A 17,344-nucleotide genomic window follows, 5' to 3' on the forward strand; every position below is an offset into this window, starting at 1 on the left:
GTCAGTTTCTCAGGGGTGTGATTTATTCCCATCCCTAAGCAACATAAGTTATGTCAATGTAAGTTGTAGTGTAGACATAGCCTTATTGTGCAAAATGGGGCTGGAGGAGAACTCAACCACTGAATCTTAAATATTTTATAACTTTCTGCTCTGGCAGTGCCTCTGACACTTCAGCAAAATCAGCCTGAATCATACTGACTGTTTCCCCCCCCTCCCCCATTAAATTGTGTGTCAGGGTACAGATGCTTATACTGTGACATTTTTGCTTTGTAACTGTTAAGGCTAGAGTTAATATAAGGTGGCTTGTGGAGGTAGGGGTGCTGCTGACAGCAATGAGGGATGGATGGTTCTTAATATGGGGGAGGAGTTCTGCATGCTTCCATGTGCCTAGGTTGGGAAACAGCATTCCCCAACTTGTGCACAACATGCTGCAGAGATTGCTCTGTACTCGTTATCCAATGGAATCTTCTAAACAAAAGGTCAGTGGATTGTAGACAGAGACAAGTTCTCTTCTGGCAGGTTTTAACTAACAGTCTTAGATCATGCCATATTGTTTCATATAATAGTAACGACAGCATTAAGAGAGAATTCCAACTTCCATTCTAGTTGGATATGGGCACTCAATTGCAAAGTTAGGGTCTGCTATTAAAGCCTAAGGCTCAGCCCTTTTTCAAAAAGATGATATTTAGGTGTTGCAATGCCTAACTGAGTGAGTGTGAATCTCATTTTCAAAAGGGATAGACTCCTAAATCACTTTTGAAAAGGAGATTTATGTCCCTAAATCAGTTAGGCAGGACAACACTGATGGTAGCAATGTCTAATAGTTTTTAAAAATCTGGGCCCAACTGCTCCAAATTTCAGTTGTGTGTGCATCCAGGGTCTTGGTTCAGGCCCATGTCTAATCTGCCCTCCAGTCTCTCCAGTTCACCTATAACTATCTCAGACTCTGTTAGGGTTTCCATTTCATATTTGGTCTCAGTCGAAATGTGGGATGTGTGTGGTTATTTAACGTATGAACAAACTTCTGTTAAGATAAGTATGGAAAAATTATTCTTCTATGTAATTCAGAAACACTGATCTCAGAACTCCAGTAAAACCTTGTAGATTTCATGGACTTAATATACTTAAATTTTAAATAACATATTTTGGTATGTTAAAGTTATAAGCATGTAACATTGGAGATTTCATGCTTCCATGTTAGTATTTTGCTATTTGACTTCCTGAGATGATTAGCTATTATGCAGTATATGTTTTCTGGTTCAGGGAGTCAGGCAAATATTTTCAGATTTCATACCTTAAATTTAAATCTTTGGCCACCTTGCTGTCGTATTTGAGGCTGTCCTAATGGTGAGAGAGAGATTTCTTTAGAAAATATTACTGTAGTATGTATTTGCTTCTGAACATATACCTACATATTTATATGCTGAGCAGTCTATTGTATTTCTAAATGTGGAGGACAGAGTTAAGATACTGAATTTGCTGCATGTCAGAAAGAACACTAGTTTAAACAGTCCATGTTGTTTGTTAATAGTCAGCTCACTGAAATTCAGACAAAATTTCTCCGTAAGTTAACAAGTTTGACAGAGGATAAAAGTACAAGAGTACTAGAAATAGCGACTGTGAGATGAAAACATGGCTTTGCCAGAGCTGCTAATCTCTTTGACATAGCTGGGTTATTACTGAATTTCCTTCCATGTTACAGAATACAGTTGTGTTTTTCATATATTATCACTTTGTTTCTTACTATTTTTAAAGCTGTTGATGTTTCATGAAAACTCAGAGGAAACACTCTAAGTAAAAGAAAGTTTGCTTTTTTCTAGAACAGGGGTTCTCAAACTGGGGACTGGGACCCCTCAGGGCGTCATGAGGTTATTACATGGGGGGGTCGTGAGCTGTCAGCCTCCCCCTCAAACCCTGCTTTGCCTCCAGCATTTATAATTGCCTTTAAATATGTAAAAAAGTGTGGTTTTTTTTAATTTATAAGGGGGTGGGAGGTCGCACACAGAGGCTTGCTGTGTGAAAGGGGTCACCCAGTACAAAAGTTTGAGAACCACTGTTCTGGAAACTTCAGCTAGTGCAAAATGCAGTCTTCAGTAAGCAAGCATTTAATGCATGGATTGATGTGATGTAATCTGTAATGGCTTCTAATTAAGGCTGACAAGCAATTAAAAAATTAATTGCATGATTAATTGTGCTGTTAAACAATAATAGAATAATAGGTATATAAATATTTTTGGACATTTCCACATTTTTCAAATATATTGATTTCAGTTACAACACAATACAAAGTGTACAGTGCTCACTTTATATTTATTATAAATATTTGCACTGTAAAGTAAGAGTATTTTTCAATTCACTTAATCTCTTTATCATGAAAGTTGAACTTACAAATGTACAATTATGTACAAAACTAACTGCATTCAAAAACAAAACAATGTAAAACTTTAGAGCCTACAAGTCCACACAGTCCTACTTCTTGTTCAGCCAATTGCTCAGATAAACAAGTTTGGTTACAATTTGCAGGAGATAATGCTGCCTGCTTCTTGTTTAAAATGTCACCTGAAAGTGTCACTGTTGTATCCTGCATTGCAAGATATTTACGTGCCAAATGTGCTAAAGAGTCATATGTCCCTCTGTGCTTCAACTACCATTTTAGGGGACGTGCATCCACTCGGATGATGGGTTCTGCTCGATAACAATCCAAAGCAATGCAGAAATGTTCATTTTCATCATCTGAATCAGATGCCACCAGGAGGTTGATTTTCTTTTTTGGTGGTTTGGGTTATATAGTTTCTGCATCGGAGTGTTGCTCTTTTAAGACTTCTGAAAGCATGAGCCACACCTCATTCCGATCAGATTTTGGAATGCACTTCAGATTCTTAAACCTTGGGTCAATTGTAGCTATGTTTTGAAATCTCACATTGGTACATTCTTTGTGTTTTGTCAATCTGTAGTGAAAGTGTTCTTAAAACGAACAAAAGGAGCACCCATGTCTGCCCGGGAGCCCCAGAGTGACCTCACCGAGGCCGGCTGGAGGAACCAGGAGACAGCAGCAGATGGTGCAGTACGGCTGCTAACCATCTTTGCTAACTTGCAAAGGCAAGGAGCTGCTGGTATGTAGCACTGCAGTACCACGTCTGCCAGCAGAACCCAGGAGACGTACAGTGACAGTGAGCTGTGCGGGCTCCATGCTTGCCGTGGTATGTTGTCTGCATGGGTAACCCAGGGAAAAAGCAAGAAACGATTTTTTGCCGTTGCTTTCAAGGGGCGGAGTGGGGCTGACAACATGTACCCAGAACCACCCGTGACAGTGTTTTTGCCCCGTCAGGCATTGGGAGCTCAACGCAGATTTCCAGTGGGCTGCGGGAACTGTGGGATAGCTACCCACAGTGCAAGGCTCCAGAAGTCGACACTAGCCTCGGTACTGTGGATGACCTGCGTCGACTTAATGGTCTTACATGGGGGGGCACACACTCAACTATATCAAATAGATTTCTATAATGTCGACTTATATTAAATCGACCTAATTTTGTAGTGTGGACATACCTACTGTGTTTAACAAACAAGCAGCTGCATTCTGCATTAGCTTCCATTTCTGAATGGACTTAAGGTGTATTCCTTGTAGAATTTATTGCAATAGTCTAATATCGTGGTGGTGAAAGGTGCAGATCTGAGGAAAAGGGTTGCCATGGGGAATGTGAAGCTGTCTTGGGGTGGATGTGTGTTTTTGTGTATGTGTTTGGGGGGGGAGGGCAGAGAGGTGCTTTTAAAAAATGTTCGATAACACAGTTAAAGCACCCTTAACACCTCATGTAGACAGTTTAAAATTATGACTTGTAATTTGTAGGGAATAATGAAGTTTTAAGGAGTGTTTCAAGCAGTTAACACACTTTTTAAAAGCAACTTTTTTGTTGTTGTCAAGATAGCCAAATAGCAGTGGTGACCAAGGCATTATCTAGAACTGGAGTGGGCAAACTTTTTGGCCTCAGGGCCACGTTGGGTTTCCAAAATTGTATGGAGGGCCAGTTTGGGGAGGTTGTGCCTCCCCAAAGAGCCTGGCATGGCCAGGCCAATGCCCCCTATCAGACCCCCACCTGCTTCTTGCCCCCGACAGCCCCCTCCCCCCATCCACACCCCCACTCCCTGTTTCCTGATCACCCCTAGACCCCCTGCCCCTGACAGCCCCCTATAGCCCCATCCAACCACCCCCCCATGTTCCCTGCCCTCTGATCACCCCGACCCCTATCCATACCCCTGACCACCACCTCGAACTCCCGTGCCCCTTTACTGCGCCAGGAGCACCAGGACAGGCAGCCATGCTGCCCGGCTGGAGCCAACCATGCCACCGCGCAGCACAGAGCACCAGGTCAGGCTGCAGCTCTGCAGCTGCGATGCCCCAGCAGCTTGCAGCCCTGCCACCCAGAGCGTTGCGCCAGCAGCGCAGTGAGGGGGAACAGCAGGGGAGGGGCCAAGGGTTCAGGGGCTGGGCAGGAGAGTCCCATGGGTCAGATGTAGCCCCTGGGCTGTAGTTGGCCCACCTCTGATCTAGTACAAGCTGGCAAAGACCAAGACATCAGATTTGAGAACCGAAGTTTCAACTAATGAGCATAAGCCTTTGATCAAGGGACCAGTATAATCTCAAACGTTTCTCCCAGTTGTTGTCTTCAATCTATCATCACTTCTGTTTTATCTGGGTTGAGTTTTAATCAGTCTGTCTTTTTTACCCACACCCTTTGGATCAGGTAACAGGGAGACATAATAATTTTAAAAGTCGTCAGTAGGCAGAAATATACCTTCTTACTAAACCCTTCTAATGGTTGTTATGATTACAACCCATGCAGTGTTTTAGGATCATTGCATTAAATTTATGAATTGATTGTGTTCCGGTCCATGGGGCAGGGGTTACCACAGCCCCTCCAAGAACTAAAAATTGTGTATGTTGGTTGGGGCGGGGTGGTGGACGGAGAGAGGGCGGCTAAGGTACATTGCTGAGATTGTAAATCACCCCTTGGATGGTTTGTATACGCTGGTTCAAACTGGGTTTTCCAGAGACAGAGAACTGGAAATAGATAAAATGATTTTAAATGGACTTCCTTTTGGTTCAGCAAACTTAAGAAGCTCCAACCTTTGCTGAAGGATTGACAAGACTTTGGCCTACCCAGGTCTCTGATTTCTGGTACATTTAGTATGCATGTTGATTTGTTTTTGTTTTGTCTGTGATGCTTTTACCCTAGTGTTCTAGGCAGAGAGAGAGCCCTGTGGTAACTTAACTATTGGTGTATATTGATCATAATCCATGGAGAGAAAGCAAAGCACAGGTGCTTGCTGTTAGGCACAGTGGCTTGCTGGGCCTAGAACAATGAATGATGAGGCTGTGTAGCCTTAAAATCCTTGTTTGGAAGGGAGTGGGACACAGGTCCCTTCCCAGAGATAAGTGATGGCTGGAGACTGACTGGGCACTCCTGGAGTGGACCACAGAAGGATGGATACGGGTGCAGTTACCCTGAAACTTACAGCTGTATATGCACGATAAGCTGAAAAAAGACAGTGACAGAGAGGAACCCATATTAGAGAGCCATTGGGAACAGAAGACAAATTCTCCAAAAATACCTTCCAGAAACTTTTCTAATACAGACAAAATAATTAAGCCACCTCTATCATCTGTTCCTACTCCTTTCTACTCATACAAGTCAAAGCAAATGCTTCTGACAGACATACTAATCAGCATGCGTACCTGGTCATTTTCCTTTGCCAGGAGATCAATCAGTGTAATCTCTGTGCTGTGACCAAATCAGAATCCATATTGACCAGTCTCAAAGTAGTATTCAGGTACTGAGTTGCTTCCTTAGAACTGTTTCCATAACTTGACACGGTTGACTGATTGTTCAATAAGTGGGTGGATTGTCAGCATCAGCAGCTGATTTCTTAAACAAAGAATTCACATTTGCTTCCTTCAAACCAACTGGCTTTCTCCTCTCCTTTCAAGAAGGCATTAACTGTCTCTTCCAGCAGGGGACTAGAACTTCCCACAAATCTTCATCAGATATTGGGTGAAAGCCTGGGTTGTGGAACAACTTCCTGCCAAGTTACTTTTGTAGAGTCTTCAGTTCCAGCAGTATGTCTCTAATCATGAGCATAAAGTTCAAGAAGTTCACAACAGTCAATGGAAACAGCTCATACAAAGTATTTGCATGTTATAGTCTATCAGGGAACTGGTTTTATCTGCCTTCAAATTGCAATTTTTATCTAGATTTAACATAGGTTACATGGATGAGAGCTGAATGACTATGAAGTGGTCTTGTCTGTACACTCACTTAGCGCTTTTTCTACATCACCCTCTGAGTTTCAACAGCTAAGCTTTTGTTAGAGTAGTGGTAGACAGTGTGTCCAAGGAGTTCCATGGTCTTTCAGTGTTTCTAGTACAGCTAACCACAGTGCAGTAGAAAATTTCAGATGTGAAATCAGAAAAGCTAAGTTGCATTAACCGCCTGTGCTGTCCAGTTGCATAAGTTAATAGCCTCCTCCTATTACTGTTCCTGCCTTAATATAAAGGAGAAATAACAGTACCATGCTGGGGGTGAGGGGAAGGGGGAAGAGAGGGATAAGCCATTGTAAGGGAAGCAAAGTCAGTTTTTCTCTCCAACCCCCAATAAATAGTACATCTTAAAGCAATGAGTTCGATTAACTGATGTAAGCCAGAAACATTAGGGCAAAGTGGGGAAAGTCAGATTCCAGTTGTTAGGTTACATTACTGTTCATACCTACAAGTCAGAGTTCTAACATGAGTTCTGAGTGGCACACTTTGGCAAGCAATCCAGCAAAAGTTCTGTACTTAAATGATTATTCCACTGTATGGCAAACGAGTCAAGACAAGATAATTTTTCCCCACGCCCAAGCCCCCAACTTCTAATGTAGTCCTAGTCAGCCTTGTGCTACCCTGGGGATACTGCTGCTATGCAATAACTGTACTGGCTTCTCTGTGTTAGTATTGCATGAAACAAAAGGGACTGGGGGTGGGGAGACACATACATGATGTTAGACAGACAGGTGGTGGTGAAAAGGGGAGGGCAGAATGTAAAGGGAGTGTAGTACAGAGTTACAAACACCTCAGGAATGGAGGAGGTTGTTTGTAACTCTGATATGTTCATAACTCTGAATAAAACATTATGATGGTTGTTTTTGGTTTTTTTTCTTTTTCAAAAGGTTGCAACTGAACATTGACTTAACACAGCTTTGAAACTTTACTATGAAGAAGAAAAATGCTGCTTTTAACCATCTTAATTTAAATTAAACAAGCCCAGAAACAGGTTTCTTACCTTGTCAAAGCTTTCCTTTTTTTAAACTTTCCCTTTATTTTTTGGGTGGTTTTATGTTTAACAGAGTGTTTGCCTTTTTTCCCTCTCTTTCCTGGTTGCGTACTTTTGGTTCCAAATGAGGCGTGTGTTTGACCAGACAGTTTGTAACTCTGGTCTTCATAACTCTGAGGTTCTACTGTATTAGAAATGTTATGGCTAGTCTCTAATGAAATGTATATATTCTCTGTGTCTGGGAAAGTGAATGTATACAGTTCTTAAAAGTTAATGGGTTGAACTGCTTGAGAAAGTAAGTACTAAAACACTTGATAAAGTGTGATAATGGTCTGCATTTAAAATAAATGTTTAAGTGACAGTTAACCTAAAGTCCAAAAGAGTAGAAATGCATATTTAAGTTATTCCAAACATTCACGTGGGCAGCATGCAGGATGTGAGTTAAGTAAATTCAGGTCTAATTATGGTAGTATCACATGGATTTAAACTTATAAGAGAGATGTGTATGTGTTTTCAAATAATTGTCTGTGACAGTGATTCTCAAAGCCAGTCCAATGCTTGTTCAGGGAAAGCCCCTGGCGGGCTGGGCTGATTTGTTTACCTGCCATGTCCACAGGTTCGGCCGATCACGGCTCCCACTGGCCGTGGTTCGCCGCTTCAGGCCAATAGGGGATGCAGGATGGGTAGCCAGCACATCCCTCGGCCCACGCCGCTTCCCACAGCCCCCTTTGGCCTGGAGTGGTGAACCATGGCCAGTGGGAGCCGTGATCGGCTGAACCTGCAGACGCAGCAGGTAAACAAACCAGTCCAGCAGAGGCTTTCCCTGAATAAGTGGCGGGCCGGCTTTGAGAACCACTGGTCTATGAAATGTTAATACGCTATATGTAGTGTAGAATATGTATGATCTTGGTCTGTTGTTCATTTTTATTACATTGAGTCTGCCCCCAGTATCTGTAGAGTAGATTGAGTAGTGATGCTGATAAGGTAACTAGAATTAACTTTTTAAAACGTCAGAAACTTTGTGAGTAGGGGAATATGTGCTCATGAACTTAGAGTTGTTTTGGTGACATAATTAATGTCATTTATACACTGAATATGCTTAGAAAATGAGGAATGTAAATACGGTGGGGCTTAACTACACCATGATTCAAATAGATGTGAGATAAGGTTTTTATGTGTAAGGTAAATGGGGCTATCTTCTCAAAATAGTGAGACTTTGGCTATGTCTACACTACACACCTTACAGCGGCACAGCTTTAACGTGGCAACTGCACGATTGTACGGTCTCCTGTATAGCCTCTATGCCGATGGCAGAGAGCTCTCCCATCGGCATAATTAAACCACCCCCGATGAGTAGCGGTAGCCATGTCAGTAGGAGAACATCTCCTGCCAACATAGTGCTGTCCAGACTGTTCGTAGGTGAAATTTTGTCAATCAGGGATGTGAAAAAACAAAAACAAAAACCCTGACTGACATTAAGTGCTACTGCAGACATAGCCTTGGTGTCTGGATGTGGTGTTGGCATGTTCACCAGCCACAGTTGTACATGCATTAGGATGTTGCATATGTGCCTGTATGTTGAGAGGGTATGGGGCTCCCTGTTAGTCCGGAAGATAGTTGATGATCCATTTATAAGACTGTGTCCATAACTTGGGCGGTAACCATGAGAGGCAATAATCATGGGGATTTAAGCTTGTTAACTATGTGTGTTAAATAATTTAGTGTACACTTAACTTTAAGTTTTACCTTGCTTTCTGCTTTTTTTTTTTTAAAGGGTATTTCCAAAGTTAGATTGTAAGTTACTGTCTATATCTGCAGCATAATCAAGATTTATGTGAAAAAAAAAATTTTTTTAGCTTTTTCCTATATATTTTATGACCTCATCACTAAACAACTCGGTGTATGTTCTCTAGTTTAGAAATATCATCTAGATATTGATCTAAATTTTATAACGCTCCTATTCAGACAATTAAAACCTAAATATACTCTGCTAGTTTTATCTGTAGTCTGTCTTGAACTCTGTCAAAGATGGGAATTAAAGTTAATAAACTCCAGAGTGTCTAAAGCAGTGGTCACGAACCCATAGATCGCGATCGACTGGTCGATCCTGGAGACTCTGCAAGTCGATCGTGATCTCTGGCTGCTAAACAGTCTGGTGGTGTAGCAGGGCTGCCACTAAGGCAGACTCCCTGCCTGCACTGGTCCCATGCCACTCCCGGAAGCAGCCAGCATTGCCCCGCGGCTCCAGTGTGTGTGTGTGTGTCTCTGTGCGCTGTTCCTCCCTGCAAGCACTGCCCCCACAGCTCCCATTGGCTAGGAATGGGGAACTGCCGCCAATGGGAGCTGCGGAGACGGTGCCTGTAGAGAGGGGCAGCGTGCAGAGCCACATGTTCCCACCGCCCCAACCCCACCCCAGGGGTGCATAGACCAACTGTGCCACCTGGGAGCTGCACGAGCTAAGTGCTGTCCAGTGGGAGCTTGCCCCCGACCCCCTAGTCCTGAGCCCCTTCCTACACCTCAACACTCTGCCCCAGCCTGGAGCTCCCTCCTGCACCCAAACTCCCTCCCAAAGCTTGCATCTCTCACCCCCTGCCCCAGGCTCAGCCCAGAGCCCCCTTCCGCACTCTGAACCCCACAGCGCAGAGCCCACACCCCCTCCCGAATCCCAACCACCTGCCCCAGCCTGGTGAGAGTGAGTGACAGAGTGAGGGGGGGATGGAGTAAGCGGGGCTGGGTTTCAGGGAAGGGGCGAGGCCTCTGGGAAGGGACGGGGCACATCCTGGGTTGCATTTAAATTCAAAAATTGATCTTGTGAGTAAAAAAAAGTTGGAGACCACTGGTCTAAAGATATAAAAATCACCTTTATTTCTAAAACAGTCACAAAACCATGAAAGCCCTTTTGAAAATCAGACCATTTCATTAGGTGCTCATATGACTAAGAGTCTAACCTTAGACTTCGCAGGGCAGTTAGCCTTTCAAAAAGAGAAGTGGCTCACACACAGTGGTCTGTGGACCACAGCTGGTTTCCAGAGATTTGGCTGGTCTGTTGGTGCTGTCTCTTTCTTCCAGCTGTAAGACCGTGAATAGACAACTGAAAATGTATATTGCTGTAGTTAGTACATAGATGTTACATGATTGCAAATAGAGGGGAGACAATGTGAGACAATCACTCCATTGAGTAGAGGTCAACGCTGTCAGAAAAAGCAGTTTCAGAGTTTATAATGCTGGTTAAAATGATTCTAACTTTAATATTTGGGTTTTTTTGGTTTTGTGTAATAGATTACACACATCTAATTGCTGCTGAGTGGAACTAATCTAGTAAAGCTTTAACTATCTATGCCTCCTCTATTTTATCAATAAGCAAATGACAGCAAGTTGCTTCATGTTAAGTAGTCATTTACGAAAACATTTTTGAAAGAAGACTTGGGTGTTTTTTTTTTTCTTTAGATAATTTAACTTTAAATGTAATAAAAATTATGCCCTAGACCAGTGGTTCTCAGCCAGGGGTGTGCTTACCCCTGGAGATATGCAGAGGTCTTCTGGGGTATATCAACTCATCTAGATATTTTTCTAGTTTTACAACAGGCTACATAAAAAGCACTTGTGATGTCAGTACAAAGTAAAAATTCATACAGCCAATAATTTGTTTATACTGCACTGTATGCTATACACTGACATGTCAGTGTAATTATATGGTAAAAATGAGAGCAATTTTTCAGTAATTGTACTTTTCCAGTCCATTTGTAGAATTTCATAATAAACTAAAAACCATATTAATACATTAAAGTTGAGAAAGTAAAGCCCAGTATTGTGTTTAGGGTTGAACTAGAGAAATTGTTGAGCGCTTTAATGGTGAAGAATAAAGTTATTAATGTGAGGGAAGAAATCTTTGTTTCCATGAGGCAGCGCTTTACAGAAAATAATTTTGAATTGTTCAGCCACTCGTGGTCAGATTTTTATGCAGAGCACGAAGTACTTCGGTGTTTGCATTTGGAGAAATGTGTTGGAGCTGTATGCATTTGTAGCAGGGGTGATAAGGTATAGGCTGTTAACATGGGATTTGACTGCTCTTTCTGTTCTAACGATTTATGCGGGGTGGGGGAAGCTGTGATGTACTACTTAGGCTGGACACCACTGTATTAAAACTATTTCCCTCAAGGTAGACTGCATTAAAACTTGTGTTTGATTAAGCATTGAAAGTGTTTCATGAGCTGCATCATTTGTCTTTGAAACACTTAGACTTAAGTATCAGAGGGGTAGCCGTGTTAGTCTGGATCTGTAAAAGCAGCAAAGAATCCTGTGGTGCCACAGGATTCTTTGCTACTGAGGGCTTGTCTACATCAGAAAGTTGCAGCGCTGGTGAGGGAGTTACAGCGCTGCAACTTTGAAGGTGTACACATCTGCAGGGCACCACCAGCGCTGCAACTCCCTGTTTGCAGCGCTGGCCGTACTCCCGTTTTGTCTCGGGTGTAGAGGATCCAGCGCTGGTGATCCAGCGCTGGTAATCCAATGTAGACAGTTACCAGCGCTTTTCTTGACCTCCATGGAAGGAGGAAGCCTCTGGTAATCAAGCTGGTTTCCTTTCCCGGTTTGCTCTCTCGGTCCCGGAGCCACCCAGCAAACCGCAGGGAAGGAGACCTGCTTGCTCGGGGTTCCGGGACCGAGAGAGCAAACCGGGAAAGGAGACCAGCTTCGCCGCGGTTTGCTCTCGCGTTTCCGGAGCCAGCCAGCAAACCGCAGGGAAGGAGACCTGCTTGCTCGGGGTTCCGGGACCGAGAGAGCAAACCGGGAACGCCGCGGTTTGCTCTCTCGGTCCCGGAGCCAGCCAGCAAACCGCAGGGAAGGAGACCTGCTTGCTCGGGGTTCCGGGACCGAGAGAGCAAACCGGGAACGCCGCGGTTTGCTCTCTCGGTCCCGGAGCCACCCAGCAAACCGCAGGGAAGGAGACCTGCTTGCTCGGGGTTCCGGGACCGAGAGAGCAAACCGGGAAAGGAAACCAGCTTCGCCGCGGTTTGCTCTCTCGGTCCCGGAACCCCGAGCAAGCAGGTCTCCTTCCCTGCAGTTTGCTGGCTGGCTCCGGGACCGAGAGAGCAAACCACGGCGTTCCCGGTTTGCTCTCTCGGTCCCGGAACCCCGAGCAAGCAGGTCTCCTTCCCTGCGGTTTGCTGGCTGGCTCCGGGACCGAGAGAGCAAACCGCGGCGTTCCCGGTTTGCTCTCTCGGTCCCGGAACCCCGAGCAAGCAGGTCTCCTTCCCTGCGGTTTGCTGGCTGGCTCCGGGACCGAGAGAGCAAACCGCGGCGTTCCCGGTTTGCTCTCTCGGTCCCGGAACCCCGAGCAAGCAGGTCTCCTTCCCTGCGGTTTGCTGGGTGGCTCCGGGACCGAGAGAGCAAACCGCGGCGAAGCTGGTTTCCTTTCCCGGTTTGCTCTCTCGTCCCGGAACCCCCCTTGAAGCCGCCCAACAGCGCTGCAGTGTGGCCACATCTAACACCACTTGCAGCGCTGGTTGCTGTAAGTGTGGCCACTCTGCAGCGCTGGCCCTATACAGCTGTACTAATACAGCTGTAACAACCAGCGCTGCAAAATTTTAGATGTAGACAATCTTGTTGCCATAGAGAGTAAGGTAGGGCATTGACTTCAACTGCTCCCTCTGGGCCTTTGTGATGTGAGCTGGGAGTATTCTGAGCAGCTGTGGTCTTTTAGCTGCTAGTACTCAAGGAGGGAGAAGAGAGTTGCTTTCTTCAAACTTTTTGAAACAAAATGTTTGGCTGTCAGGGAGAGAATGTTGTACTCCACCATCCTGCACCTGGCTTTCAGTGTGCTTGAACACTGAGCAATTTTAGCTGCTTGTCTTCAGGAAGCCTTTAATATGCTGTGATGTCAATTGTTTTAATTGTAAAAACAAACATACATCTAGCCTGACTGTTGTGGCTAAGGTAAGGAAACACTACAATAAAATTGCAACATTCTGATTGAAGGAATTTCTGGGAAATTTAACTATTGTCTTCCCCTGCAGTTAAACCATTTTGACTTAATTCTTGTGAGTTTCATTAGTCCCTTTCAAACTTACCACTATCCACACCATAAGAACTGACTTCTGTTTTGAGTAACTATTTTAACAGATTGTTGTAAATATGGGAATTTGTCCCAAGATTATTTCCTCTCCTAGAAGGTCCTTATTGCTAGTAAGCAAAACCTAGGAACATGACTAGGGAGAGTATATGTGTGTGTGTGGTGGTTTGTTTTTTTTGAGGGTTTTTTTGGGGGCGGGGGGCAGGGGGTTGTGGGCATTAAAAGACTGTGTATGACGTTGTCTTTGTATAAGCATTTTGATAAATTTCATCTCTGTTCAGTAGAGAAATGGTGGGGGGCAGCCAGTGACTGCAAAATTGGAAAAGAAACTAGAGAGATTTTTATCTAAGCTTCTAAATCACTGTTGGGGGAGTGGGGAGAGGATAGTGGAAATCACTTAAATGTATGCCAAAAGTTTTTTGGCACACTTTAAAAAATATTTACCTATTGTGTGTTCATTTCACTTTCTAACATATCCCTTTTCAATTTTCTGACCTAGTTGTGGCTGAGAATTGTAAGAATTTTGTACTTAATTGAAAACTTGATTGAAATATGTAACGATTATATAAACTGAAGATATGGAAATAATGCCTCAACACAATCAGTAGCATGCTGCAGTAGAACCTAGCTAACATTTTACAAATCCACAAATCTGATTCTCTCTGCTGCGAAGATAGATTTTTTTTCTTGTGAAAGATTTATAGCAGAGTGCCAGAGTCAAGTCTCATAATAGGAAGATACTCAGATACTTTTACAAACTATACCTCAGTATTCCTACTTGTGTAAAATTAAATTTATAATGGTCAAATAACAAAATACATTTTATGTTGGTAAATTATCAAGCTAAATAACACAAGACTTTTTTTTTTAGTACGCATTAGCAAAGTTCTAGTATACCTGCATTAAATTCCGTTTCTTTTGCTGGATCCCAGTAAAGCTGAAGACATTGCAGGGTGATGGTCATCAAAAAATATTCAGTGTTGCATTGGCCAAGGAACAATGCTTTAAGTGCATCTTGACAGTAAGATGAAATTTATATGCATAGGGAGGATGTGCTTTACATCTTATTCCTTTCTAACTAACATATATGGAGAAGAGGAGTCTTCTAGAGTTTTGATTATATGCACAACTTGTTTGAGATAAATACTTGTATATAAACCACTGTGTATTCTTTACACCTTTTTCACCTTAAAAGCTGTAACTTTTAATTGCATCTAGTCTCCAGAAGCTGTAAACAGGGTCTGGAGCAGACAGTAATGACAGACCCTGTGCAACATAGAACCAATTAAAGAGGATCTTTAGAAGCATTGCTTGTGCAGTTGATCTATCCTTGCCTCTCTTGGTTTTCACACTTCAACTGCTAGAACAGGGCCTCATCCTCCCTGATTGAACTGACCTCGTTATCTCTAGCTTGCTTGCTAGCATATATATACCTGCCCCTGGAAATTTCCACTACATGCATCTGAGGAAGTGGGTATTCACCCACGAAAGCTCATGCTCCAAAACGTCTGTTAGTCTATAAGGTGCCACAGGATTCTTTGCTGCTTATCCTTGCCTGATGAGGGAGATCAATCATTTTAGTCTTTCCTGCATTAATAGCATTCTGGATGATAGCAGGTACTTATGTAGTTAACTGATTCCCAGTTGTCTCAGTAGTTTATATTGGTCAGATCCTTAAAGCATAGCAGGGGAGCGAAGTCCCTGTTCCAGCAGCTGTCTGTCTGTCAGAGTGGAGAGTCTCAAGGAGCAAGCTGAATTAGATGTCTGCCCACGGGGCTGTAATCAGCAGCCTGTGACAGTACTGTGAGCAAGGAAAATGAATTTAACACGCTCCTTGCCTCAATTTTTTTCAGATACTGGCCAGAAGAAGAACCCAGACAAGAAAGATGGGCGACGAATGTCTTTTCAGAAGCCTAAAGGGACTATTGAATATACAGTAAGTTGCTGCTTAAATATTGTTTTTGTATGGTAATGTGCATAGTCTTGAAGTTTTTGATATGTAATGTAAACAAAGTAGCTTTGATTGCCTTTGTTCTCTTCAGTCTGTACTCTACTTCTGATAGTTGATTACCTTAATAGGAATTAAATAACTAGTACTCTTAATGTTTTCCAGGAGGGATATGAAGCATACTGCAACAGTGAAACTGTTTCTATGCAAGTTAAATTGATAGTTGAATAAATGTCAATCAATAGAATTCTCTCTTGAAGGCTAATTATTCAATAATTTACAGTACATAATGATGCTGAAAGTGATTTTATAGTTTAACAATCCACTGAATTCAGGAGAAATAATAAAGATAGGGTTAGGTTTGTCTTGGTGGTACCTTTCCAGCATTCTCCTACTAATTTCCATTGATCTGTACTTAACAGAGCTGTACTCAGAAGTATCTGAAAATGTATTTCCCCAGCAGCATCTGAAAATGGAGCCTTTCTCTGACTGTTATGTTCTTGAAATGACCCTCAAACTGTGCTGCAGTCAGTTTTTCACATTTCTGGTTACTAGGGGAAACTGAAGTGAGAAATATCTGTCTTGTGTTGTGTTTTAGGCTATATAATTACTGCATATGAATTTTCAATTAACATGTTGGAAAATCAGTCAAGTAGCTCCTGAACAGTTTTGAAGCTTGGTGATGAAATAAAAATAAATATTTTCTTCTCTAAAAATCTGTAAATAGGATATAAAGAGGTCTAGTAAAGAAAATTATGGATTTATACCGGAGTTAACTTTGTCACTTTTTTCTTATCTACTAATACAGATTGCCTTACCTTCAAGAAATATTGTGGGAGGAGTTGGGGAAGTGGGTTCTTTAGATTAGTTCCAAGCTAACTTTATTAGTCTGGTTTACACAGAAGACAAAACTTCTTACACTGTTTTGCTGTTGAATCTTTATTTTATTGAAATTGCAATGTAAATTTAATCTTTCATATGTTGAATTTTTAAAAATACAAGAAATAGACCATATTTTCTTTACCTTTAATATACATGCAACGTCATAAAAATTATAATTGCTTCCTAATATCACTGAAATAGCTGGAACAGATTATCAGATTCAACTTTTTAAACCTAAAGTATCAAACTGTCCTTGTACAATTAATAAAACCCTTCTAATACTGCATACAGATATTCTCTTATGATTTGTATACATTCAGTTACTCTGATGTGTGGTGAAACAAAATAGGGCAGTGTAACATGCTATTCTGTAGAATAGTTAATCGAGGGGATGTATTCTAGAAATAATTGTATTTTTGTGCCAAGTAAGCACACGGTTCTGTATTGCAATAGCTGAGATTTTTTTTTTGTATTTTTTTTGGTGGGAGGGGGGAGTTTGAAACTTGTGTGGCTTAAGAGTTTGGTTGCAGTAACATTTTATGCATTGTAGATGATCTCTCCAACAGTACTTACCACTTGATTTAGTGAAGGAATATAGTTCACATAATATGTCTTCCATTAAAGGGATCCCATTTGTGCATCTGCATCACATGTGTTTTGATTTGCTTAAGAGTTCAGTATTGGTTTAGTCATGCAGTGGTCTCCTTGGTGAAATTTTTCTGTTCACGTGTTCTATTGCATCAGGCTTATGAAAGCTTGCAGTAACATGTACACACATTATTGCAAGCTATCGTAAGTTACCATACCAACAACCCATGTGCACACATTGAATTATAGAGCTGTGCAGCCTTTGTATTCAACACATGCAGAACCCCAAATCCTACTGTATCACAGATGGAACCATGATGACCTGCTACCACCCCAGTAACACATGTATGTTCGTATTGCACAGATTGAAATACACTTAGATTTCTGATTGCTTCCCTCTTTTCTATATGTGTGAAGGATTGGGCCTGCTTTGTAGCGCCCTCTTCCAACTGGACCGAGGCTGATGCCTGCAGAGCTAGCTCTCTTCCTGAGGAAATCCTGCCTGGGGCCCTATCACAGAATCGAGTAGGGTAGTCTCCGGACCAGTTA

At 42.5% G+C, this 17,344-nt stretch overlaps 1 protein-coding gene across 4 annotated transcripts in view; it reads left to right on the forward strand.

Moving 5' to 3' along the window:
- Positions 1–17,344, forward strand: part of OXR1 (oxidation resistance 1) — a 488,405-nt gene that overhangs the window by 339,575 nt on the left and 131,486 nt on the right. For all 4 annotated transcript variants that reach the window (XM_030553697.1, XM_030553695.1, XM_030553698.1 and 1 more), the window contains one exon: positions 15,231–15,313. In XM_030553697.1, coding sequence (XP_030409557.1) covers positions 15,231–15,313 — 83 coding nt within the window. The remainder of the gene's footprint in view (positions 1–15,230; positions 15,314–17,344) is intronic.

The sequence above is a fragment of the Gopherus evgoodei genome, chromosome 2 (genome assembly GCF_007399415.2).
Source record: "Gopherus evgoodei ecotype Sinaloan lineage chromosome 2, rGopEvg1_v1.p, whole genome shotgun sequence".
Lineage (NCBI taxonomy): Eukaryota > Metazoa > Chordata > Testudines > Testudinidae > Gopherus > Gopherus evgoodei.